Source organism: Neofelis nebulosa, chromosome 10 (assembly GCF_028018385.1).
Source record: "Neofelis nebulosa isolate mNeoNeb1 chromosome 10, mNeoNeb1.pri, whole genome shotgun sequence".
Classification (NCBI taxonomy): Eukaryota; Metazoa; Chordata; class Mammalia; order Carnivora; family Felidae; genus Neofelis; species Neofelis nebulosa.
In genome coordinates this window covers 108,862,893-108,888,251 of record NC_080791.1, presented here as the reverse complement: position 1 = coordinate 108,888,251, position 25,359 = coordinate 108,862,893, and the positions used below count along the sequence as shown (strand labels likewise).

The 25,359-nt window shown below is 48.1% G+C and overlaps 1 protein-coding gene across 12 annotated transcripts in view; it reads left to right on the top strand.

Annotated features, from left to right (window-relative positions):
- Positions 1–25,359, top strand: part of LOC131488164 (uncharacterized) — a 34,300-nt gene that overhangs the window by 3,622 nt on the left and 5,319 nt on the right. For 9 of the 12 annotated variants that reach the window (XR_009250103.1, XR_009250101.1, XR_009250098.1 and 6 more), the window contains one exon: positions 5,038–5,314. Coding sequence is in view for 5 of the 12 variants with exons in the window: in XM_058689679.1 (XP_058545662.1) it covers positions 5,188–5,314 (127 nt within the window). In the remaining 7 variants the exon portion in view is untranslated. Of the gene's footprint in view, positions 1–431; positions 666–5,037; positions 5,315–22,187; positions 22,317–25,359 lie in introns of those variants that run through there. The other 3 variants (XR_009250102.1, XM_058689683.1, XM_058689684.1) reach the window with 3 other exon arrangements.

Below are 25,359 nucleotides of genomic sequence, written 5' to 3'. Positions count from 1 at the left end.
GTAGAAACTTCACCATATCATAAGTATCATGACACAAATTTAGAATAGACTCATGTTTTTATTTTGTTTAATATTTTATTTTTGAAAGAGAGAGAGAACACAAATAGAGGGGGGTCAGAGGGAGACACAGAATCCGAAGCAGGCTCCAGGCACTGAGTTGTCAGCACAGAGCCAGAAGCCCGACGCGGGGCTCGAACTCACGAACCGTGAGATGAACAGAGCCAAAGTTGGACACTTGACCGACTGAGCCACCCAGGTACCCCTAAATTGTTCACTTTTTACATACCCTTTGCTAGTTTTCTGCCAAGTTTCCAAAAGATCTGTAAAGCCCATGTCATAGTTTTGTTCATCTAGTCAAACCTAATAGATAATTTATTAATTTCACTTTTTTTCCCAGCAATTTCCTTCTTTGAGTCCTTTGTCGTCTGGGTCTGACGTAGAGTGGCTCTGTTCCAGGCTTCCTCCACAGCTACTTTCCTGGACTTCTTAACCCTTCTCTCTGTTCTTCTGTGTTGGATCTCCTACTGCCTGGATCTTCGATCTTCTCCCTCTCTCTTGTTTTACAGTCTTATTTTGGTCAACCACATCCTCTAATAGCTTCCAGAGATGGATATGACCTGTTTTTCTTCCATATATGAATTACCTGTTTTCTACCACTCTGACGGGTCAGTCTGCCCTCTTGTCTCATTTTCTGTGCTTCTACTATAGGACATTGGAGCCCGGTTAGGGCTCTTATCTTTTTTTCTATTTTTGTCCCTCTTTTTTTATTCTACTCTCTGGACAGTGTCATTAACTTTACCTTCTTATCCTTTCTGTTGAGGGTTTTTTTTTTTTTTTTAATTTCGATTCTCTTGTTCACTGATTGTTTCTTTTTTTATATAGCATTTCTGTTTTTATTTCATGTACATGTTCTCTTAGCTCTCCAAGGAAGAACTTTCCTGTTTCTAATTGTTCTGCTTTTCTTATTGTTTCCTTTGAATTCTTCTCCCCCCACCACCCTTTTCTGGTGTGTGTGTGTGTGTGTGTGTGTGTGTGTGTGTGTGTGTGTGTGTGTGAAGTTTTCCTCAAATGTTTGATCTTATTCCGTGTGCACAGATGGGGCTTGTTAATTGACGGTCTTCATTCTTTATGATTTTTACTGTATTTATCCCTTTATTTTCATCTTGGTGAGGTTTGGAGTTAAACATTGTGTGTTCAGTCTGCCGTGTTTGACAAAAAGTCTCCTCCAATACATTTTGATTATTCTTTTTTTTAATTTTATTTTTTAATTTTTTTTTAATTTACATCCGAATTAGTTAGCATATAGTGCAACAATGATTTCAGGAGTAGGTTCCTTAGTGCCCCTGACCCATTTAGCCCATCCCCCCTCCCACAACCCCTCCAGTAACCCCCTGTTCTCCATATTTATGAGTCTCTTATGCTTTGTCCCCCTCCCTGTTTTTATATTATTTTTGTTTCCCTTCCCTGATGTTCATCTGTTTTGTCTCTTAAAGTCCTCATATGAGTGAAGTCATATGATTTTTGTCTTTCTCTGATTGACTAATTTCACTTAGCATAATACCCTCCAGTTCCATCCACATAGTTGCAAATGGCAAGATTTCATTCTTTTTGACTGCCGAGTGATACTCGATTGTATATACATATGACATCTTCTTTATCCATCCATCCATTGATGGACATTTGGGCTCTTTCCATACTTTGGCTATTGTTGATAGTGCTGCTGTAAACATTGGGATGCATGTGTCCCTTGGAAACAGCACACCTGTATCCCTTGGATAAATACCTCGTAGTGCCATTGCTGGGTCGTAGGGTAGTTCTATTTTTAGTTTTTTTGAGGAACCTCCACACCGTTTTCTAGAGTGGCTGCACCAGCTTGCCTTCCCATACATTTTGATTATTCTTAATTGAATTTTCAAGTGTAACCCTGATTTTCATCTTGAAGGTAACTTACTATTTCCTTTATGAATTTTCCTGGGTCAAAGTGACTAACATAGTGAACAAATAAACCTCAGCACACAGCAAAGTACTAGATCAGTGATTATAAACATGCTGTAATTGCTCTCATCTTAAAAAAAAAAACAAACGTGGGGGCACCTGGGTGGCTTGGTCGGTTGAGTGTCTGACTTCGGCTCAGGTCATGATCTCACAGTCCGTGAGTTCGAGCCCCGCGTCGGGCTCTGTGCTGACGGCTCAGAGCCTGGAGCCTGTTTCAGATTCTGTGTCTCCCTCTCTCTCTGCCCCTCCCCTGTTCATGCTCTGTCTCTCTCTGTCTCAAAAATAAACAAACGTTAAAAAAAATTTTTTTTTAAAAACGCATCTTAAACCTGTTATCTCATTTTTAAAACAACACAAAACCTCTCTTGACCACACACATATTCCCCTCTGGCTACCGCCCCATTTTCCTGGCTCCCTGTGGTAGGCACAAAAGTGGCCCCTCAAAGATATACTCACTTCCTGATCCCAGGAACCTGTGCATATGGCCTCATATGACAGAAGGGTGAATATTAGTTGACATGGCAAAAGATGATTAAGTTACAGACCTTGAAAGGGGGAGCTTATTCTAGATCATCTGGGTGAGCCCTAAATGCCATCACAAGCACCCTTATAAGAAAGAGACAAAGGAGATCAGACACAGAGAAGAGGAGGCGGCCGTGTGAGCCCAAAGCCGGAGGCAGGAATGATTCGGCCACCAGCGGTTGGAACAGCAAAGAATGGATTCTCCCTCAGAGCCTCTGGAGAGTGTGTGACCCTTGCCAAGGCCTTGATTTTGGACTTTTGGCCTCCAGAACTCTAGTCTCTGGAGGGAATAAATTTCTGTTCTTCTAAGCCATGCAGCTTGTGGTAATTTTTTACAGCAGCTCTAGGAAACTAATACATTCCCTTCACAGCAGGATTCCTCCAAATAGTTGTTTACCCTTTTTCTAATCTTCTCCCTTCCTTTTTATCCAGCTGTTTATATTGGACTTTTAAAAACATACAGAAAAGTTGAAAGTTTAGAGCAACTAACTATTCTTTGCCTGGATTTAACAGTTGGTAATAGTTTGCCCTGTTGTGCTTTGTTAGTACCTCACGGATCTCCTAAGAATGGAGACATTCTCCTCCAGGGGCACCTGGGGGGCTCAGTCAGTTAAGCGTTGGACTCTTGATTTCAGCTCAGGTCATGATCTCACTGTTCATCGTGAGTTTGAACCTGATGCTGCTCTCTGAGCTGACGGCACAGAGCCTGCTTGGGACTCTCTCCCTCTCTCTCTGCCCCTCCCCAACTTGAGGTCTCTCTCTCTCTCTCTCTCTCCCCTCAAGATAAATAAATAGGGGTGCCTGGGTGGCTCAGTCGGTTAAGCCTCTGACTTCAGCTCAGGTCATGATCTTGCGGTTTGTGGGTTTGAGCCCCGTGTCGGGCTCTGTGCTGACAGCTTAGAGACTGGAGCCTGCTTCAGATTCTGTGCCTCTCTCTCTCTCTCTCTCTCTCAAAAATAAATAAACATTAAAAAAAAATTTTAAGATAAGTAAATAAACTTTAAAAAGTTAAACAAAGACATTTTCCTCCATATCCACAACACCTAAGTAAATTAGAACATTTTAAATTTAATAAAATAAAAATTAAGAATAATTCCCTAAAAGCATCTAATATTCAATCTATATTTAAATTTCCTTCCAAATAAAATAAAATAAAATAAAAATTTCCTTCCTTGTCCCCAAAAGATCTTTTATAACCTTTTTTCCTTGACCCAGCATGCATTCAGGGCTAATGTATTGAATGTGTTTGTTAACTCGTTTTAATCTACGTTAATTTCCTCTAATTTTGTTTTTAACAGCTTTGACTTTTTAAATAATTTAAGCCTGTTTTCTTAGATGTCTAGCATTCTGGATTTGTCTAGTTGTGTCCAGATGGTATCATTTAGTTCATTCTTCTATCCACTGTAGTTCTCATGTACTAGAAGTTGGAGCCATAGGCCCTGGTTTCTTTCTCTGTAGCACTTATCACCTCTGACTCAGAATTTGCCTTCTGTCCTTTTTTTATTATCATCTCTCCCCAGTAGAATATAAGCCCCATGAGGGAATCAATGTGTGCCTGCTGGGTTCCCTGTTCTAGTCTGCTGTCTAACCAACACATAGTAGGCACTCAGCATGTGTTTGTGATAGGAACTAAAGTCATATTAAGTGACTTTACCTGTGTCAATACTATTTAACATCTAATGGGAAATTGCTAGAATAATTTACCCTGTTCCTTAGAATAAATCACATTTTTTGAGGCCTCAAATGCCTGAAAATATCTTTATTCCATATTTGAGGTTTGTCTAGGTATAGAATTTTCCCTCAGTAGTTTGAAGACATGCCCCTTTGTGTTCTTCCTTCACTCATGGCCATTGAGAGTCCACATCCATTTTCGTGCTTGAGCCATTGCGCATGAGCAGGCGATCTGTATATGTGGTGTTTTCTTCTCCTTGCCTCTGTTATTTCTGCTAATTTACTGGTCAGACGTTTATAGCTTGCTTACCCTTCTATTCTCTAGGAACTCTGATCCCATAGTTGGACAATAAAATAGACATAGTCGGTGTGGGCAGAATTGTAAAGATAAGCTACAGAAGGCTCGGCCCTAGAAGTAGGATCTTTTTGCAAGTGGTGACAGCTAACATTTCCTGAATTCTTCTGATAATCTGAATAATTTCATAGGCACCATGCTAAGCACTTTACATGCTCCCTGTCATTTCATCCTTCCAACAACTAACTCTCTGAGACGGGAACTATTACCGTGTCAACTCCACTGGGTAGAAACTGCCAGGGCCATGCCCTGAGCCCACAGCTGCACTGGAAACCACCCTGATGAACTACCCCCTCTGTTCCTACGAGACAAGGCCTGCTACTGGGTTTCCCAGCCCGCCAAAGCAGGGTCTGCGATCCTGCCCTGGGGGCGGGGAATGAGGCGGGCAGCAACCCGGTCCAGCTCTTCAGTGAGGCGTGTTGAACGAGTGCTTCGGTGGCAAGTTTTAAAGAACATAAATGCCAAAAAGCAGTGATGTTTATTTTCTTTCCCAGATCTCTGCCTTCCCAAGATCATCTGCTCCTAGCCTCGTCTGGTGATTCTCTGAGCACGGAGAAGTTGTTGCCTCTCTTAAAGGAGGCCCACACAGGCACGAGGTCAGGACAGTTGTGTGGGGCTCTCCAATTGCACTGCACAATGTGTACATGACGAAGGAAATAATCAGACCTGTTCTTTGGATGGATTACATTTTCTCCTGGGACACCGGATGCATTCCACTGAGGCCGCAGAAAGGAAAAGGATTGAGACGCCACGACAAATGGAGGCCACCTTGTAAGTGCCGATATTTTCAATCATCTAGATAGCTGGAACTTTATAGATGTAATATCCTTTAAAATTAACCAAAATGCACACATTTGAGGGCATCGAGGCTCTCGAGTGATTTTATGTATCTCTATTATCCTGTTCTTTCTTTGCATATTTGCCAAAGATCCTGTTTCTTGCAACGGGATGTGTTAAAAATGACTTTATGAAAAAAAAAATGACTTTATGGTTTGGCTTGTGTTTAAATGCCCCCCTTTGCCGGTCCCATTAATTCATTCAGCAAACACTGAACACTTATTGTGTGCCAGCTGGGAATGCAACAAATGTGAAGGACCAGGTTCTTGCCCTTGGCCACCTGTCTCTTGTTGACACAGACCTCTCAACACGTAGATGTCCGTGCACCGTGAGGCGGGCGAGGAGGGCGCTATGTACTAAGACGGGTGTAACTGCAGAAGGGGGAGGGCCTGGCCTTGCGGCTGGTGGCGGGGGGCAATCAGAGAAGCCTTCCTCGTGGAGGTGACCACTTGGGGCAGGACTTAGAAGGGTGAGAAAGGGTCCACGCTGGGTGAGGAGAGGACAAGCAAACATTCTCAGAAAGAAGATTGCTGAGGACAGTGACTGGGGACTGCATGGCTCAGTCAGGAGAGGAGAACAGTCATTTGGTGCAGCCGGAGCAGAGAGAGTATTATAGAGACTGGCACACTCTGGAAAACAGTATGGGAGGTTCCTCAAAAAATCAAAACTAGAACTACCCTACGACCCAGCAATGGCACTGCTAGGTATTTATCCAAGGGCTACAGGTGTGCTGTTTCGAAGGGACACACGCACCCCCATGTTCATAGCAGCACTATCGACAACAGCCAAAGTATGGAAAGAGCCCAGATGTCCACCGATGGATGAATGGATAAAGAAGATGTGGTATATCTATACAATGGAGTATTACTCGGCAATCAAAAAGAATGATATCTTGCCATTTGCAACTACGTGGATGGAACTGGAGGGTATTATGCTAAGTGAAATTAGTCAAAGGGAAATATCATATGACTTCACTCATATGAAGACTTTAAGAGACAACAGATGAACATAAGGGAAGGGCAACAAAAATAATATAAAAACAGGGAGGGGGACAAGACAGAAGAGACTCATAAATATGGAGAACAAACTGAGGGTTACTGGAGGGGTTGTGGGAGGGGGGAGGGGCTCAATGGGTCAGGGGCATTAAGGAATCTACTCTTGAAATCACTGTTGCACTATATGCTAGCTAACTTGGAGGTAAATTTAAAAAAATAAAATAAAATAAAATGATAGAGACTGGCAGGATGTGAGCTTGGCATAGCCTGGGACAGCCTTGAATGCAGGGTTAAGGAAGTTAGCCTTTGCTCTGTAGGCGACAGGGAGAATGACACCATGAGATCTTTGCTTTACGTGGCTTACCAAGCTGAGAGACATAATCAACAGGGTGCAGCATCAGGGGGGCTCAGAGTGGAGCACTGAGTAGGTGCTCAATAAAGCGGGAGATATGATTATTAGGTCATTAAAATGAACAGTTCAAGGGGCACCTGGAGCGTCTGACTTAGCTCAGGTCATGATCTTCCGGTTCATGGGTTCCAGCCCCACGTCAGGTTCTATTGCTGACAGCTCAGAGCCTAGAACCTGCTTTGGATTCTGTGTCTCCCTCTCCCTGCCCCTTCCCTGCTCATGCTCTGTCTCTCTCTCTCTCTCTCAAAAATAAACCTTGGTGTGCCTGGGTGGTTCAGCCGGTTAAGCGTCCAACTTCGCTCAGGTCATGATCTCACAGTTTGTGAGTTCAAGTCCCACGTCAGGCTCTGTGCTGACAGCTCAGAGCCCGGAGCTTGCTTTGGATTCTGTGTCTCCCTCTCTCTCTGCCCCTTCCCCGCTCGTGCTGTCTCTCTCTCTCTCTCAAAAATAAGCAAACATTAAAAAAATAATAAAATAAAATAAATACACCTTAAAAAATATTAAAAAAAAAAAAAAGAATGAACAGTTCAAGGTAGAGAGGTCAAGGCTATGAACTAAAGCAGAGAAAGTGGGGACAAGAACCAGAGGATAGATTGGAGGGGGTTTTAGAAGTCCTGTTGAACAGGATTGCTAATTAATTGTGAATGGATGGTGAGGAGGGAGGCACCGCACTTAGACATAGCAGTAGCTGACGCGTATCATCCGGTGCTTACTCTGTAGTCAGGCGCTTTGCCCTAACTCATTTAATTTAATCCCATAATAGCCATAATAGCCCTATTAGAGGGATTGTATTACTATTCGCATTTCATAGGAGAGGAAGTTGGAGCCTGGAGTGTTCCACCAAGGCGACAAGGCAGGTATAGTGTGGTAGTGGTTAGGATTTGAACCCAAGACAATCGGCGCCCTTAGCTACTACACAGCTTCAGCAGCTGACTGAAGTTTGGGACCAACCGATTGGGATGTGAAGTGACCACTTCAGACAGCAATTACCCAAGTGGCAGATTAGGGCCTAGAGCCCGCTGAACCCACCTTCTGCCCCCCCAGAGCTCACAGACAGGCCACTGGGTACCCCATCAGGCCATAGCCCTGTTGTGTTTGTCTTACAGAATACTTTTAAAAACATTTTTAGAACTGATTGCTAATGTTAAAAAAATCTAGAGAGTCACACTAAAGCCGGCTGGATTATTTTTATTATTATTATTAATTTAAATATTTTATTTTATTTTATTTTATTAATTTTTTAAGTTTTTTTTTTTAACATTTATTCATTTTTGAGAGTGAGACAGACAGAGCATGAATGGGGGAGGGGCAGAGAGAGAGGGAGACCCAGAATCCGAAGCAGGCTCCAGGCTCCGAGCTGTCAGCACAGCACCTGACGCGGGGCTTGAACTCACAGACTCCGAGATCGTGACCTGAGCTGAAGTCGGACGCTTAACCGACTGAGCCACCCAGGCACCCATTTTGTTTATTTTAGAGAGAGAGAGAGAGAGAGAGGGTGCAAGTAGGGGAGAGGGGCAGAGGGAGAGAGAGAGAATCTTAAGCAGGCTCCATGCTCAGCACAGAGTCCGAAGCAGAGCTCAGTCCCACGACCCTGGGATCATGTCCTCGGCCGAAATCGAGAGCCGGCTGCTCAACCGACTGAGCCAGCCAGGGTCCCCAGCCTTGATTATCTTGAAAAGTGAGAAAATCTGGCCATACTGGGCCCATATAGCAACCCTTGCTGCCTATTCTGTGTTTCCTTCAGCTGGGACCTGTGCTCTCCCGTTGGCCAGAGCTCACCGGCCTGGGGTCCCTGCCCACCTCCACGTGTGCTGGAGTCTGCATCCCTCGGCCACAAGCTGGTCCAGTCTGATGCGAGGCTGTTTTTGTGCATTTCATCCTGTGTCAAGCCCAGGCCTCCACTGACGGTTAAATACTCCTTTCGAACTTCAGGGAATATAAGATAAAAACAAACAACACATTTTGCTTTGTTTTTTCCCTTCATGCTGTGGGAATTGAGAAAAAATAATCACCCATCCACACTTGAGTGCCCACAGGAGGAGGGCCACGGACAGGCAGTGTGGGACAAAAGTGAATGGTCACAGTTCCTGAAACCAGCACCAGGTGAAAGGGAAATCTCAGTCGTGCCGTGGAAAACAGCAGATGTAATGGCAGCTATACAAATCATGCTGTGACCTCTTTCTGTTTAATTTGTTCGGAACTTAATAATTTGCCTGGGTTTTGAACTGGCTTCTTTGGGCATGTTACAAGGAAGCTTTGGAGGAAAATACGTGTGCACGTATGCATGTGTGTGAGGCGTGCGTGGGCCATAGCTTACACTCCGTAGCTTGGGATTCTCTGCAGAAGTTGGATTTCAAAATTTTATTTTAAAATTTTTATGATTTATTCAAGATTTGAAAAGATGTTTCTGTACCACTAAGTTAAAACGTGAGGCACAGGGCAGCAAACATGTTCCCATATTAAATATTTTTTTTAGTTTTTTTTTTAACGTTTATTTTTGAGACAGAGAGAGACAGAGCATGAACGGGGGAGGGGCAGAGAGAGAGGGAGACACAGAATCCGAAACGGGCTCCAGGCTCTGAGCCGTCAGCACAGAGCCTGACGCGGGGCTCGAACTCACGGACCGCAAGATCGAACTCGGACGCTTAACCGACTGAGCCACCCAGGTGCCCCCCCATATTAAATATTTTGTTGCACTAAAGGTGTAACCATTCCCGCAGCAGCGGTCAGCTTGGATACATCATGGATTTTATGCTTGTGTGGTTGTCTGCAAGTCGTAAGCTGCACTCGGAGACACGGGTTCAAATGAGAAATAGAGCTGACGTCAGAGTTGTAGGAGTTTGACTCCTAATCTGTGTTGTTTGTAGTGACACCTGACAGTTTCCCCTCACGCCACCTGATTCAGGAACTGGAAGAAGGCAGCCGCTGTGGCTGGGCTGGAATGTCTCAGGCCACCGGGCACCATTCTGGGAGGGCCCCTGCGTCTCAGGGTTCACTGTCCATCTCAAAAGGGTCATCTGTTCTGTTAGACCACACCACCCCCACTCTCGAGAGGCCAGCCCCGCAAGCTTTCCCCCCGAGAGCTAGACGTAGTGCGCAGGTTCGCGGTGCAGATCAATCCGGTCTCTGGAGCCGTTCCTACACAGATTACACCGGCTCCTGAGGTCACACTGCTGTGCCTTGGACTCTGACCCCTGCCTAGAACATTCTTCTTCCTCCTCTCCTCCCTCCTCAGAGACTCCCTACACCTGGGGTGCACACCCAGGGTGGGACCCGGGCGTGTGTTGAGGCCAATTCTTCCGTTTGACCAATTCTTCCATTCTTATCCGCGTCACTCGGAATCCGTTGTTCCTTATTGATATCGTGTCGGTACTAGGTAGTCAGCACCGTGCTGACAGCCAGGGACACAACAGACAGGTGCCCTGCTCCTGGGGACAAGAGGAGCATGCAGGGACTCGCTCGTGAGCAAGGTGGCACTTGTCACAGGACTCGAACAACTGGTGTTTTATCTCAGCCACATTATGATTTCATTTCCGTGGTGAGGCCTCAAAAGCCTAGGCGCCCCAGCAGATCAGCCAGGCGCGTGGTAAAATTCTACTTCTTCCTTCATTTACCAAATATTTGCTAAACACCCATTACTTGTCAGGCGCTGTGCGGGATGTCAGGATTATAACAGAGGACAGAAGTGACACATTTGTCACTCGGAACTTGCGCTGTCACAGAAGGTGACAGAAAAAAAAAATAGCTCAATATGTAACCTGAGCTAAGAATTTTGGAGAAAAACCAAGCAGGGTAAGGGAGAGAGAATGACCTGAGGCAGGAGTGAGGGGCCTGCGCTTTTAGACACAGTATGTAGGAAGGCCTTTCCGATGAGGTGACTCCTGAAGCAGGGCCCAGAAGGAGGGGAGGGAGAAGCAGCTGTTTGGAGGAAGTCCTTCCCCGGGTGAGGGGGGTGGGGGTGCGGGGAGGACTCCCCAGTGGCAAGTGGCCTGGCCTTTTTGAGAAATCAGAAGTCACCAGCTGAACTCCTGCCCCCGCCGTTTCCTCGTCCGCAAGTCCATGGGCTTGTTGGGAGGAACAGACAAAATCATTTACGGAAATATCTATGTCAACCGTCAGGCACTGTGTAAAAGGTTACTGTCTTTGTGTTGACTTTACCCGGCTTTTGTAGAGTGTCTAAATCGTCAGGATTGTAATTGTTATATTACAGTTCTGCCCTTTCATTTTTTGTATGATCGTGGTGAAATTCATCTAACATGTAATTATCCCTTATAAAGTACGTACTCCAGTGGCATTTAGTCCATTCATTCTGCGTGCACCCACCATCTCTGTCTGCTTTCAGACTTTTTCATCATCCTGCTCTTAAGATTTTCAGATTCGTTTATGCAGCCCCTCTTGAAAAAAGCCTTTCCCCCCATATCTGACTTTGTCCATTCCGGTTCTGGCTGGCCTTCCCCAGTTCCTATGACTCCTCCGTGTGTTTATTCAACAGCTATTTATCGAGCAGCTACTGTGCAACGGGCACCAGGCTAGGTCAGTACTAAGGATATGGCGGGGACAAAGGACACACAGGCCTTCACTTAGGGGACTCGTAATCCAGGGGGGATTTAGGCTCTGAACATGTAATTACCAGGAAATTGATTTAAATTGGATAAATGCTGATAAGAAAAAAGTGCTTTGAAAATTGTGTTGAAAACATTTGTGGCGTTATAAAAGCTACTAGAAGTGAGAAGTTTATTTTTTATTATTTTTTTTTTTTAATTTTTGGGACAGAGAGAGACAGAGCACGAACGGGGGAGGGGCAGAGAGAGAGGGAGACACAGAATCGGAAACAGGCTCCAGGCTCCGAGCCGTCGGCCCAGAGCCTGACGCGGGGCTCGAACTCACGGACCGCGAGATCGTGACCTGGCTGAAGTCGGACGCTTAACCGACTGCGCCACCCAGGCGCCCCTAGAAGTGAGAAGTTTAATAGCTACTAGCTACTAAAGCTCCGGCTAGCATGACCATATTGTTCTTAGTTCAGAGACACTGGAAAGAAAGATCACCTCCGGGAAGTGACCTGGATTGTGTCAGCACTGAGTGGGAAGGCAGGGGCTGAGGTCAGAGCGGTGACATCTCGTTCATTTCCTCCTGACATCAGTCTGTTGAGACACTCAGCGACAGACAGTGTTACCATTGCTCCCATTTTGTAGACGTGGAAACTGAGGCACAGAAGGTCGTGCCTTGCCTCGTGCCACCTGGTGGGGATTTTATTTCTCTTTAGCCCTCCGTCTGGTAGAGCTGAAAAGCATTTCGTCCAATAGGGGTCAGTGCTGCACCTGACTGGGTTTAAGACCTGCTCTGTCGGTCGGGATCCACCCAGCCCACTTGGTGTGCCCCCAGCCTTCCAGGAGAGGGCACTGCTAGGCTGGCCTTGGAGCCACCTCACCAGAGCTCCTGGGTCCTGCCCTCCAGCGCCCCCGCCCCCAGACTCATGACCCAGCGAGCTCTCAGCTCCCCCAGGCCTTTTCTTGCACACTCATGTGTGCGTCTGTGTTTTCCTAGATGATTGTTTCTTAATCACGCTACGGAATAACAAATCAGGGCTAGTGACCCAAGTTACCTCGAGTGACGAGCCGGGGAACACCAAAACGTAGGTACAGCCCCCTGGGCGGGGAGCCACAAAAACTGCTGGCGTGGTCCTCGTAGCCACGTGGTCCAGCAGAGCCATGGCAGTGCCCACACTGCACGTCCGTCATGTAGGCGCAATCGTCGGGTTTCTTTAGGCAAGGTGACCTGGCAGCGCTTCCACCCCACCCACAGCTAGTTTCGCTTTCCTAATGTTGTTAAAAAGTGCCTCCTAACCGAAGTAGGGTGGTTGAACCCGTTCCAACATTTTACTTAATTTTCGAATGTGACCACTTGCTGGAGATCTCTTCCTTCTAGTGGGTCTCTTCCCTTTCTTCTCGGGAAGATGCCCGCGACTGTCCTCTTTGGCATTTGTCCAAAGTCCAGTTTCTAGTAGCTTTGGGGCTGTGGTTTAATTTTAACCATAAGAGCTTCTTTTAGAATAATTACTTTTTAATCTGGAAAGAGCCAGTTTGTTACAGAACAATAACACCTCCTTCCTGGAACCAGTAGACAGAGTTACGTTCATTTACTGCTGATGTGTCTTTTTTTTTTTTTTTTAATTTTTTAAACATTTATTCATTTTTGAGAGACAGAGCGCAAGTGGGGGTGGGGCAGAGAGAGAGGGAGACACGGAATCTGAAGCAGGTTCCAGCCTCTGAGCTGTCAGCACAGAGACTGACACGGGGCTTGAACTCACGAACCATGAGATCATGACCTGAGCCGAAGTCAGATGCTTAATCGGCTGAGCCACCCAGGCGCCCCTGATACATTTCTTTTTAAAAGGGGAGACTGATTTGAAAAGGGGGAAATGAAAACTGTGGATAGGGCAGTTTGAAGGACTGTTTGAGTGTCTGCTCTAATCAAGGCTGTAAACACCGGGTGTCTTGAGAGTGGGCTTGGGAGAGCACCCAGGGACCAAATGATTTAGAGGTCCTTGAGCAGGCCCTGGAACGAATGCAGCAGAAAACGGCTTTTTAGAGCTGTCCTGTGGGCAGCCTTGTGGCGTTCGGTTTTCTGGGACAATCTCCGTTTCTGAGACCGAAGATACACTGGCCGTTGGCCAGGTCATGCATCAAGATGGCCACCAATTCTTGGTTCTGAAATGTGGTCACCAGAGAGGCCTGTGAGCCGTGACAGGCATCATCTCCTTAGCAATGACCTTACCCAGGCAGTGAAGCAGGGCTGGGATCCCCAGGGCACCGGTGAGGGTACTTCCAATTCCTCTTTCGCCTATGATGCAGGTCCTTTGGTAACAATGACTTGTATCTGTAGGGCATTAAAGATCTTGATGCAGAAAGACAGAAACTGGTAATCAACCCTTTTGCGGTTTAGGTGGCAAACCCCTTTCTTTGGAAATTCAAAAAAAAAAAAAAAAAAAACCACAAAGATGAAAAGAATATAGAATATGCAACGGAGACCAGTTCTAGAAAAAATTATTTATGCCATTCTGAGCTAAGGCAAACAAATTTGGGAAGACTTCCTCGTTTTACAGAAAGAGTTTTTCACTTCACCAGAGATTCACACTCGGATTTATTTAAATATGAAGCTCTTCTAGAGCATTTGAGTAAGAGGGAGGACAGACACACTGGAGGCTAACTTTCAAAAGCTGTTCCCAGCGGGAGATGAGTGTTAAATGAAAAAGTGTCTGATTGCCCAGTGAGTCAGTAAGGGCTGAGGCTTCCATTTAGAAAAATCTGACCTTGCACAGACTTTCAAGGGCAGGAGCGGAAAGCCAGGAACGGCGAGCTGGCCTGATTGGTCCCACAGTAGCTCCTGAAGGCAGAGGCTGTGGCTTTCATAACTCCTCACTGCTGGGGCCCCTGGTTCAGAACACTCAGTGAATATCCGACCAACACATTTATTGGTTAGATTCGGTGCTTGTAAGGAGAAAGATCTTGCGATCTGATCCAGCACAGAATCAGAGCCTGGTGCTTCCCACTTCTCTTGCCTCTGCATGAGTCCTGAAGAAGAAGAGGAAAAGTGCAAGTTTCATGTGCCCAGAGGAAAAAATTCATACAGAGATGAATTGGGGGGGGGGGGGGGAAAGGAAAAGAAATAAAGCCGAGCTAATCTGGGAGTTTGATCACTACTGAGAAGGAGTTTTTGTTTCGTCATTCAGTTTCTAGCACGGCCTCCAGCTCAGACCTGTGCAGCCAAGTCTCACGAAGCTCCTTCCCTGCTCGGGCCTTCTCCCTGCCCCCTGGGCTCACTCATTTGGACCTGGGCTGCTACACCCCAAGGCACCCCTCTTTCCTGAATCCTCCCCACGCACCTACCAAAGGCAGAGGGGTTAGGGTGGCACTCTCAGGGAGGTGCTAGGCTTCCCGAATGGTGCCATCACCCCCTAGGAAGGACTTCTACTTGGTGATGCCCTGGAGGAGCCCTGGGAGGTAACCGGTTGGGCACTGATTCAGTTGGAAGAGAGCTCAGAGGAAGATGCTTAACTGGAGGAAATAGGGGCGCCTGGGTGGCTCAGTCGGTTGAGCGTCCGACTTCAACTCAGGTCACGATCTCGCGGTCCGTGGGTTCGAGCCCCGCGTCGGGCTCTGGGCTGATGGCTCGGAGCCTGGAGCCTGCTTCGGATTCTGGGTCTCCCTGTCTCTCTGCCCCTCCCCCGTTCATGTTCTGTCTCTCTCTGTCTCAAAAATAAATAAATGTTAAAAAAAAAATAACTGGAGGAAATAAGTCAGTTCAGGGAAGGATGGGTCTGTGTCTCCAATTGGTTTGGGGGTAGGAGGGTAGAATCAGGAACTTTTGCACCAAGAATTCCTAGAATGTTATGATGATTTTTCTAAGATTCTCTTATCTTTTTACTATTTATTTATTATTATTTTTTAAATGTTTATTATTTTTTGAGAGAGACAGAGACAGAGACAGAGCTTGAGCAGGGGAGGGGCAGAGAGAGAGGAAGATACAGAATCCGAAGCAGGCTCCAGGCTCTGAGCCGTCAGCACAGAGCCCGACGCGGGGCTCGAACCCACGGACCATGAGATCATGACCTGAGCCGAAGTCAGACACCCAACCGACTGAGCCACCCAGGCGCCCCAGTTATTATTTATTTTTGAGAGAGAGAGCGCAAGTGAGGGAGGGGCAGAGAGAGAGAGGGGACAGAGGATCTGAAGCAGGCTCTGTGCTGATAGCAGAGAGCCTGATGTGGCACTCGAACTCATGAACCGTGAGATCCTGACCTGAGCTGAAGTCGGGCAGTTAACCAACTGAGCCACCCAAGCACCCCCAAGATTCCCTTATCTTAAGGTTTGTACTCCTTCAGCCAGCACACACGGGATTGGGACTTTCCTTTTGTCTTGATTATAGCCTCAGAATCACAGGAAAATCCATGAGAATCATAGAGTCTGAAAAACGAAAACTCTCACAGAGAAGGCTCAGCGTATTGAGGTAGATGTCAGAAGTCATGAGATATGTTATTGGTCAGTGAGAAATTTCCCCTAAATAATCTTTCAGAGAAAGGAATGGAGGGGCGCCTGGGTGGCTAGTTGGTTAAGCATCTGACCCCTGATGCTGGCTCAGGTCATGATCTCATCGTTCATGAGATCGAGCCCCACGCTGGCACTGACAGCATGGGGCCTGCTTGGGATTCTCTCTCCCCCTCTGTCTCTGCCCCTTCCCTTCTCTGGCATGCTCTCTCTCTCTCTCTCTCTCTCTCTCTCTCTCTTTCTTTCTCTCTCTCTGTATCTCTCAAAATAAATAAACATTTAAAAAAAAGGAATGGAGTCAAGGGCTTAAGTTGGAATATATGTGGTCGACCTAGTTATAAGGTTGGCTGTCTGTTTAATTAATAGATACTTCCATGGTGTGGGACAGCAAGGTCACACGTAGCCCTGGATAGTCACAATGCTGTCCTGGGGCTCTGGAAAAAATGGTGACAAAGGATTCAGCTTCAGGCGTATTCGATCTTAGTCTCCAGGCTGGCATGGATCAGAAGTAGCATAAAATATTGAAGTGGCATCCCAAATATTAGTTCTAAAGAACAAACTGAATGGAGAGGGAGAGCATCTTAGATCGAGCCAGGGCAGCCAAGCCCCTGGCGAGTGACGTCACTCACGTGTGCCTCGAGGGAGCACCTGCGGCGGTTTGGGATTTGTAGTCCGCTGTGGGACCACAGTGCTGACAGGGTTCTTCCCCGAGTTAGACTTACCGTGTCGGCAAGACACGGTTTTTATGACTTGTTCACCACGTCGTGGCACATTAGGCACAATCTCTTTTAAGTTCAATTAAATTAATGTTTAGAAATACTGTAGATCGAAAGGGCTAGAAAGCACTCTAGCAAGCAGTATGACTGGAATTAAAATGCTTTGAGTTGGAGCCTTAGAGAACCTTACGAATTTGTAGGAGTTAACTGGGATGAGTTCCAGCTCTCGCAAGACACATCTAAGTTCCTGAGGGATATCAGCAGCGTGTAGTGTGCTAAACTGAGGTGACCTTGCCGTCCCACACCATGGAAGTATCTATTAATTTCAGGAGGTATTTCTGGTGGCTGGGGGCAGAACAAGGAGGGACAGCAGGAGATAAGCAACGTCATAAAGCATCTTTAAGTGCCAGACGTTATCTCCCTCTATGAAACACTGGGCACTGAATTGTTTGGGTCGGTTGCCTGTTTGGGTAGAAAGGTAAACTGAGGCAGGCGTCCCCGGAGCCGACTCGGGAGGAAATGTTCAGGGACAAACACCCTGTAGCTACCTCTTTGATGTCAAAGGTGAAGTAGGTGAACCCCAGACCTCACTATAAGATATGAAGAGTCACTCCAAATTAATAAGCTCGTTAAACTCGTATTTTTGACTGTCTACACATCGGCTTTAGAGAAAACACATAGAACGCTTCCAGCCACACCTTCTCAAACAACTTCGCTGACAGTTTTTTCTGCTAATTACTCTGGTGAGCGTCTCTGTCATTTACAAAGTTTGAGGCAGGCCGGGTGGGGGGGGGGGATGTTTGTCCCTTGGTTCCCTTTTTAGCACCTAGGGATCAAATTCTGCCATCTCTTGAAATCAGTCTGAGCTGTCAGATTACCAGAGGCCACCAGAGTAGAGGACCCGAACCACACACAAACACGCACACGCACACGCACACGCACACGCACACGATCACCCGTCTGATTTGCTGTGGCCGCAGGGCCAGGGTCTGTGTTTTTAGGTTTCTATGTGCTTCTTCATTGTCTTTAAATTTTTTTAAATGTTTATTTATTTTTGAGAGACAGAGAGGGAGGCAGAGCATGAGCAAGGGAGGGGCAGAGAGAGAGGGAGACCCAGAATCCAAAGCAGGCTCCAGGCTCCGAGCTGTCAGCACAGAGCCCGACTCGGAGCTCGAACTCATGACCTGTGAGATCGTGACCTGAGCTGAAGTTGGACGCTTCACTGACTGAGCCACCCAGGTGCCCCCTTCATTGTATTTTTGGGTGAATATCGGCTCATTCACCTAAAGGCTCCTGCTCCACGTTCACTTTGTTTTGATGAGATGAGACGGCTTCTGCCCTTTTCCTTGTTTCTTTCCTTCCTTGGACGTTAGTAAGATCAATGGGATAAAGCTCATAAAGTATGCTGAATTACTTCAAGAGGAGTACAGGCTGACTCACTTCACATACCCCACAGTCCAGGGCTTCTGTCATCTGCTTCCCTGGGGATGCTGCCCGAGAGGAAGCAGCTGGGGCTATGGACACAGTGCCACATGGTACTCTTGGTTGGAGCCGCTCACTCCTGACCTTAGCCTCAACACTCTTATCTCCAGAAATAGGATAAATGGCAGTTCAGCCACTTGTGACTCCTCATCATGGGGGCCTTCGGTCACCTCCAGCATGACTTACCAGACTAGATAGTTAGTTCCAGCCCCGGAATGTTCCAGGAACCATTCGAAGGTAGACTCAAAGGGGAACAAGGTGGAATGTAGGAACCTAGGAGGTACTCTCACCAGCTGTTTTCAAAGACGAGGCCGCAGGGAGATGGCGAGCCCCGCTCCTTTGTGTGTCGAGATGTCTGAACTCAGCTGGCAGGGCACAGTGAAGCCCCCCGCTTCCCGAGAGTTCTTGCTCAGGACAGCCGGGTGACCAGGGCTCAGGGAATGTCACAGTAACTGCAAGCCCCGTCACCTAGATGTCGTTGAACTTCTTAGGCTGTCAATGCTGTGACCTGCTGTAGATCGTGTGGTCGAAGCACGGACGTGGCTTGGGCAGGTGGCCCCTTCCAGACTCCTCGTTGGGTAGTGGCTTTTCACTAAACCTGTGCTATTTAGGGACTCTCAGGCCTCCCCTTTTTTTTTTTTTTTAATTTTCTTTTAATGTTTTTTATTTATTTTTGAGACAGAGAGAGACAGAGCATGAACGGGGGAGGGGCAGAGAGAGAGGGAGACACAGAATCGGAAGCAGGCTCCAGGCTCTGAGCCATCAGCCCAGAGCCCGACGCGGGGCTAGAACTCGCGGACCGCGAGATCGTGACCTGAGCCGAAGTCGGACGCTTAACCGACTGAGCCACCCAGGCGCCCCTCAGGCCTCCCCTTTACCCTGAACCACCTTCCCTCATGAGTGGTAAAGGAGTTCGATTTCTTAGGTCCGTGTGCCCCAGAGAAGGGGGAGCCGCTATACTCCTAAGAGTTATTCACCCACAGGAGAGCCTCAAGGACGAAAGAATCTTCTAGAGACAAGGCACGTTGGGGGTTGGAGGTTTGCAGAAGGAGACTCCGGAGTGGGCCCCGAGTCCAGCGGGAGCTCGTTAAATCCTTGTTGAGAGGAGCCAGGCAGTGGTTGAATGAGGAAAGAGAAACAGCAGAGGCTAAAAGGGATTGAGACCAGTGGCCCTGGAACACAGCAAGAGGAGACGTTTAATTATGCTAATTAACTAAGCTAACTAAAAGGGAATATGGCATTCATTTGGTTGCCGAAAGCTATTATGAGAAGAAAAAAAAAATGTGTCAAATCCTGCATCGGGGATGGACGAAGGCTTGGTAGCCAAGGTCTTGGAAAGGACAGAGACAGCCAGCCTTGCAGCTATAAATGAGTCATTTCTGTGTTTCTGTCACCAAAATTTGCCCCTCGATGTCAAGTGACTCTTAGTGTTTGCACGTGCACGTTTATGCTATTAGATGGTCTTCTGAACAATTCTGAGCTTTACGAAAACACTGGCGAAGTCAACACCCAACATTTCCAGGAGCCTGGGTTCCACCCAAGCCTTGCTCAGGGAAGACGGGGCCCTTCCTCGTTCCATTCACCATGTGGCACTCCTGTCATCCTTCTGCCTGGACACTTGCCCTTCCTCAGGAGAGCTGGGCTCCTGCCCAGGCATCTGTGCATGTGTGCGTGCGTGTGTGTGTGTGTGTGTGTGCGTGCGTGTGCATGGGGGGCGGGAGAGGAGGGAGAGGGGATTCTGTTCCTCTGTGGTGATTCCACCAGTCAGTGGAAGGCTCTGAGCAGAGGCAAGGTGAAGCGACAGTGACACCAAGTGCCAAGAGTGGGAGCTTTGCTGTGGCAGCCGGTGTGGTTTTCTCTCCTCAAATTATAGGAGCGGAAAGGCCTAGTTGCTGTCCGCGGCACTCCCCTCGAGGAGAGGGTCACAAGAGCCTCTAGAGGCTGACTTAAGGTCCATATTCCACTCCGCTCGTTTAGATGAAGGGATTGGCTCTCTGGGAATTAGATACAGAATGGGGGCTTCGAATAGATTTTCAAAATAAAAATCACGGTGAAATGTCTTGGCTAGAGCACGACACAGAGGTCCGGGTTGCCATTTCAGCTCCAAACTGGTCCTTCAGCCTCTTCTGGAGAATAAGCGTGGCCCGTGGATAGGACCACAGGTGGCTCCTCCTTGCTGGTGATGGAGAGCTGTCAGGTTACCAGGGCCAACCTTTGTATACAGGGAATAACCTGCTTCTCTTGTTTAAAAAAAAAAACAAACAACAAAACAACCACTGACCCACTTCTCTGTGTTTGCCACAGAGGCTGCTCCTGACTCAGGGTCCCTGTGGCCAGAACTCCACCTTCTTAAGTCATGGGTCGGGGACTAAGATGCATATTCTTATGAAATGACCCCTGAGAGGGACTGGGCACCTTGGGGGGCAGAGAATTCTGTGGGCTGCTGACAGGGGCTCTCCCCCAGTGCCGCTGGACCTATTCTGACAGCTCTTCCTCAGACGTCTCCCCAGGGGAGGAATATGGCCAAGTTGGTATTTGCCTTCTGGCCAGTGCTTGTCCTCAACTTGGCTGAGACTTCTTCCTTCACGGGAGATAAGGAGGGAATAGATCTGTTTGTCCAGGTGCCACCAATCCAATGACTGTCTCAGGCACATGAGTGTCTTCAGGGTGTAGGATCAGATCTAGTCCTCCCCCGCCCCTCCTCCTTCCCCCTCCCTTCCCCCGTGACATCTCTATTTCTGATCTGGATGTGCCGTAAACAACAGGTTGATTCAAAACCAGGAGGCATTGGGAAACCCTTTGGGTAGGAGATTTCGAAATGAGATTTAGATTAGAAAAAATATAGTGGGGTGAGGCTCTAAGGAATAAAAGAGACCGAAAAAAACCTCCCCTCCCGCCCCCCTTCCCCCCCCCCCCCCCCGTCTCTCAGCTGGATAGCGGGGATAAACAGAAGAGCCCTGAAGAGCCTAGAGTGGGGGAGAGGGGACAGCCAACACGAGCAGAAGGCTGTCCCCACCTCTGCCCATCACCAACAAGGAGGCGATGCCACACCTGGAACGTGTTTCCAGTCTAGGACGCATCAGCTTCAGCGAGGTGTAGATAGATCAGAGGCCCCCCACAGAAGAGAGAGGGGCCTGGGGTGGGGGCAGGGAGCCAGGTTGGCAGGAGGATTAGGAAAAAACTTCGTTACAAAAAGATTTGAAAAGTCTTGTTGGGTAATTTAGGAGGGGACGAGGTGCAGCGAGGAGTAAGGAAGCCTCAGCGACCCCGGCAGAAGGGGCAGCCTCTCACTGCAGACCGATGGGCTTTAGCTCAGGACACCCTGGCATCGGGTGGCTCCAAGTGGCAGGTGCCTCTGACATGAAGGGCACAGGGGAAGATGCTGGCTGGATCCAGAACTGCAGAAGGTGGCCGTGAGGAGAAGGAGAGGGAAACTGAGGAACAAGGAGAGGAAGATCAATGAAACCAACTCTGAAGAAGGAAAGGAGGTAAACAGAAGGAAAGGCAGGAGGGGCGTCCTAGAAGGAGCAAAAAAGGAAGAAAAGGAGAGCGGAGATTATGCCCCTCATTTGAAGGCCTTGGAGCGGAGCAGTCAAGACTGAGTCTCCAAATGTGGTCGGTACTCGGAAAGCTTGTCGTCTGACCAGTAAATCCCTTTCGTCCAGTGGGACCAAGAAAGCAGTGCTCTTCGAGGGTGTACGTTTAGCACCATACTGCGTAGAAACCGTGAGCGGCACTGCAAGAACCAGCTAACCAGTTATGAACGAGAGGGGCTTATGATTCATGAGCTCGCCAACCGCCCCCACACAGAAGCCGTGACGTCCCCGTCTCGTGCAGGGTGGGGACCCACCTAACCGGAACCGCCACCCAGCCTCTCCCAGTCTCCTTAGATGACGAGCTATGGCATCCTCGGTCCACCCAACTCAGCCCCCAAGCATCTTGCCGGAACATCAGTAAACAAGTACAGGTGAAGGGAGTCACAGACCTCTGCGCTTTGTGCCGTTTTCTCCCAGGGCCCAGCATGTGACCGACCCGGGGTTTCTCATCACAGGCTGCGTATTCTTTCCTTAAACAGTAGTCAGAAGGTCTCCAAACACCTCCCTCTGAGCTCAGAGTAAGTTTCTTTTCTGTTTCTTTTTATGTTCTCTTACGATGGCCCAGGAAATCTAACAGTTTGCCCGAACCCCGTGGGAACATCATCTTTCCCCTCCGGCATTTCCAGCATTCTCAACAGCCAGCGCAAACTTGACCGTAGCAGTTGGCCAGCCTTCCTGCTCAAGATGAACCAGAGATTAATGTTATTAACCACAACATCCAACATTTGTTTAGGGATTTACACCTCACAAAGCAAATAATTATCTTATTTAATCCTCACAAGAATCCTGTGTTACTGTTACTTCCTGAGTTTCAGAAAGATAATGCATCTTCCTTGGTGCCAACTCGCAGACATGAGAGTCACTCACATCCTCTGACTGCAAATCCTCTGCGCTTGCTTGCTTTCTTTTTTTTTTTTTCTTCCTAATGTTTGTTTATTTTTGAGAGAGAGACAGAGCACAAGCAGGAGAGGGGCAGAGAGAGGAGACACAGAATCCGAAGCAGCCTCCAGGCTCTGCGCTGTCAGCACAGAGCGTGACGTGGGGCTCGAGCTCCAACCATGAGACAACGACCCGAGCTGAAGTCGGATGCTTAACCGACTGAGCCACCCGGGCGCCCCAAATCCTCTGGGCTTCCCACACAAGGTCGTGGGCCCCGTAGCGATTCCAGAGTAACGTCAGGGTTGTAATTCTTGGGTCTCTTTCCTGACCCCAGCTCTGCACCCTGGGTGACCTCCGACATCAGCCTTCCTCCCACCCATTCTTAGGCTACCCCTACTTCCATGATCACCAAGTGGGAGAAGAATGAACCTCCACTTCTTGGAGAAGAGTATATACATGAAGCAAATGGTTCTTACATTTCCTTTTCCAAAAACTCTTAATCAAAGTCACCGTAAAGGTTTCTTCTCATTACAAAATGCATGTGGGATCATTGGAGGAAAAGTACAAAGTGTAGATAAACAAACAAGACAGTAAAATCCGAATTCCACCACTGAGTAATAACTTAGTATTATGAACGCCATGGTGTTTAGTCTTCCATGATTTTTATGGTGTACACGTGGACTTGTTTGTGTATATCGGAATATAAAATGTGCCTGCCCATAACACTGTTTTGGAATCTGCTTTTTAAGCTTAACGTATTGTAAACATTTTCCTGTTAGTAAATATTTCTGTGATATCATATTTATTAGATATATAATATGTCATTATAATTTTTAACGGTAGTCTAGAATTAAGTATTTAGATTGTTCCTATTTTTCATTATTATGACCAGTTTTATGAGAGACTTCTAGGTCTGATTTTAATTTTCATTTCCTTGATTATGAATGAAGCTGAATTTTTTCATATGATTTTTGTCATTTGAAGCTCATTCACAAATAGCCCATCCATACTATTAACAGTTTTCAGTGGTGTGTATTTTCTTTTTTTTTTTTTATTGGTATATAATAACTCTCTGTGTTAAGGCTAAAATTTACATTGCACTTGAAAAAAATTTTTTTTAATGTTCATTTTGAGAGAGAGTGAGCAGGGGAGGGGCAGAGAGAGAGGGAGAGAGAGGATCCGAAGCAGGATCTGTGCTGACAGAAGCGAGCCCCATGTGGGGCTCGAACCCATGAACCGTGAGATCATGACCTGAGCCGAAGTTGGACACTCAACCGACTGAGCCACCCAGGCGCCCCTACGTTGCATTTTAATGCACCATTTTGAATTTGGGTACATACCGATTTCCCCCCACCCAACTCTCCCAAATGGACCATAGATGCTTTGCTCTTTTTCCTCTACTTTTTCTTTAACAAATTGCACCCTCCCCCCCCCCAATAAAGCCAACTTTGTAAAGCTCTCCTCCCCCAGTGCTCACCCCAGAAGCACTCTGGCCTCCTTGGGGAACACCATTCCTTCCCGTGTAGGCACCAATCCCGGTAAGGATGGCTTCCATCCCTTCCGCCCCGACTTCCAAAACCTCACTGCCTCCTCCCCTTATACCGGCCTCTGGCTGGGGGGGGGGTGGTGGACCCCCAGAGGCTCTTGCATAATGCTTCAGAAAACTCCGACCTGCGCCTCTCAGAACCCCTCGAGAACAGTGGAAGAGAACGATCTAGCAGGCGTCTTGTGGGGGAGGCGGTACTAGTCAGGTCTGTCAGGGCAGGAATGTAGAGAACCCCGCTCTCGGAGGGCCCCTCTTGCTTCCGAGCAGGGTCCTAATGGCAGGGGTGCGCTGGCAGAGATCCTGCGGTCCTCCTCCTGAGTCCCAGGCGGTCCGTTCCTTTGCCCTGTTATTACCGCTGGCAGGTTTGTTTGTGCCTCTGGCAAAAGGGACACAAGTCCTACCAGTTCTCCTGGTGTCCTTCAGCAACTGGCCCGCCCTGAGCCCTGCGCCCTGCCCTGTGCCTGTGCGCGCGCGTGGGGAGGAGGAGGCGCCCAGGCCTGTTACCTGGAGCCCCCCCTCACCCCCCCGCCAGAGGTGGGGGAGGCCAGGAGGGGGCTGAGCAGGAGCCGGCCGGACGAGCCTAGGTGGTGAGGACGGGATGAGTTTCTTCCCCACCAAGATCACTACCTTGGAAAACTGGGACTGTAGGGAGGAGGTCAGGGTACACTGCGGGTGGGTGTTGGGAGTTCACTTCGGCGCTCCCGTGGGTTTGGAACGCCATGACCCGCTCTCACTCCCCTAAGTGTCTCCCCTCCCGCCCTTTCTCCAGGGTTGGCTTGTTTGGAAGATGGCTGTGGCTGTGACTTAAGCAGGAACAAGCCACCTGGCATTTCTGTGGGAGGAGCTAGACTCTGACACCCTGGCCCCCTTGGTCTCTGCAGCTGGGCTTAGGAGTTTCCAGAACTACCTTTTCTTTTTTCCTTTTCCCACACACTTTCTGGGAAGGCAGTGTGATGCTCTACGGTGAGAGCCTAGGGATCTGGCCAGGTGTCAGGTGGCTATGATGACCTTGACAGTATGTGACCTCTTTAGGCTTCACTTTCCTCTTCTGGACAGAAAACAGTGCCGACCTTGGGGCTGGTAGGTGGGCGCTCAACCTTGTCCGGGTTTCTCCCTCCTTTCCCTTTTCTCAACCCTATTGACATGGGGAGCACTGGGGAGCTTCAGAGATCTGTGCTCCAGGGTGGGGCTCCAAGGCAGCCCTTTCCTGCTGTCCTCAGTGCTCACCCACTAGTGCACCTGTCCCTCCCTACCTGCCCCCCCCCCGCCCCGCCTCCCACATGGACTGGGCCACCTCCGTGGCCCAGAAGGT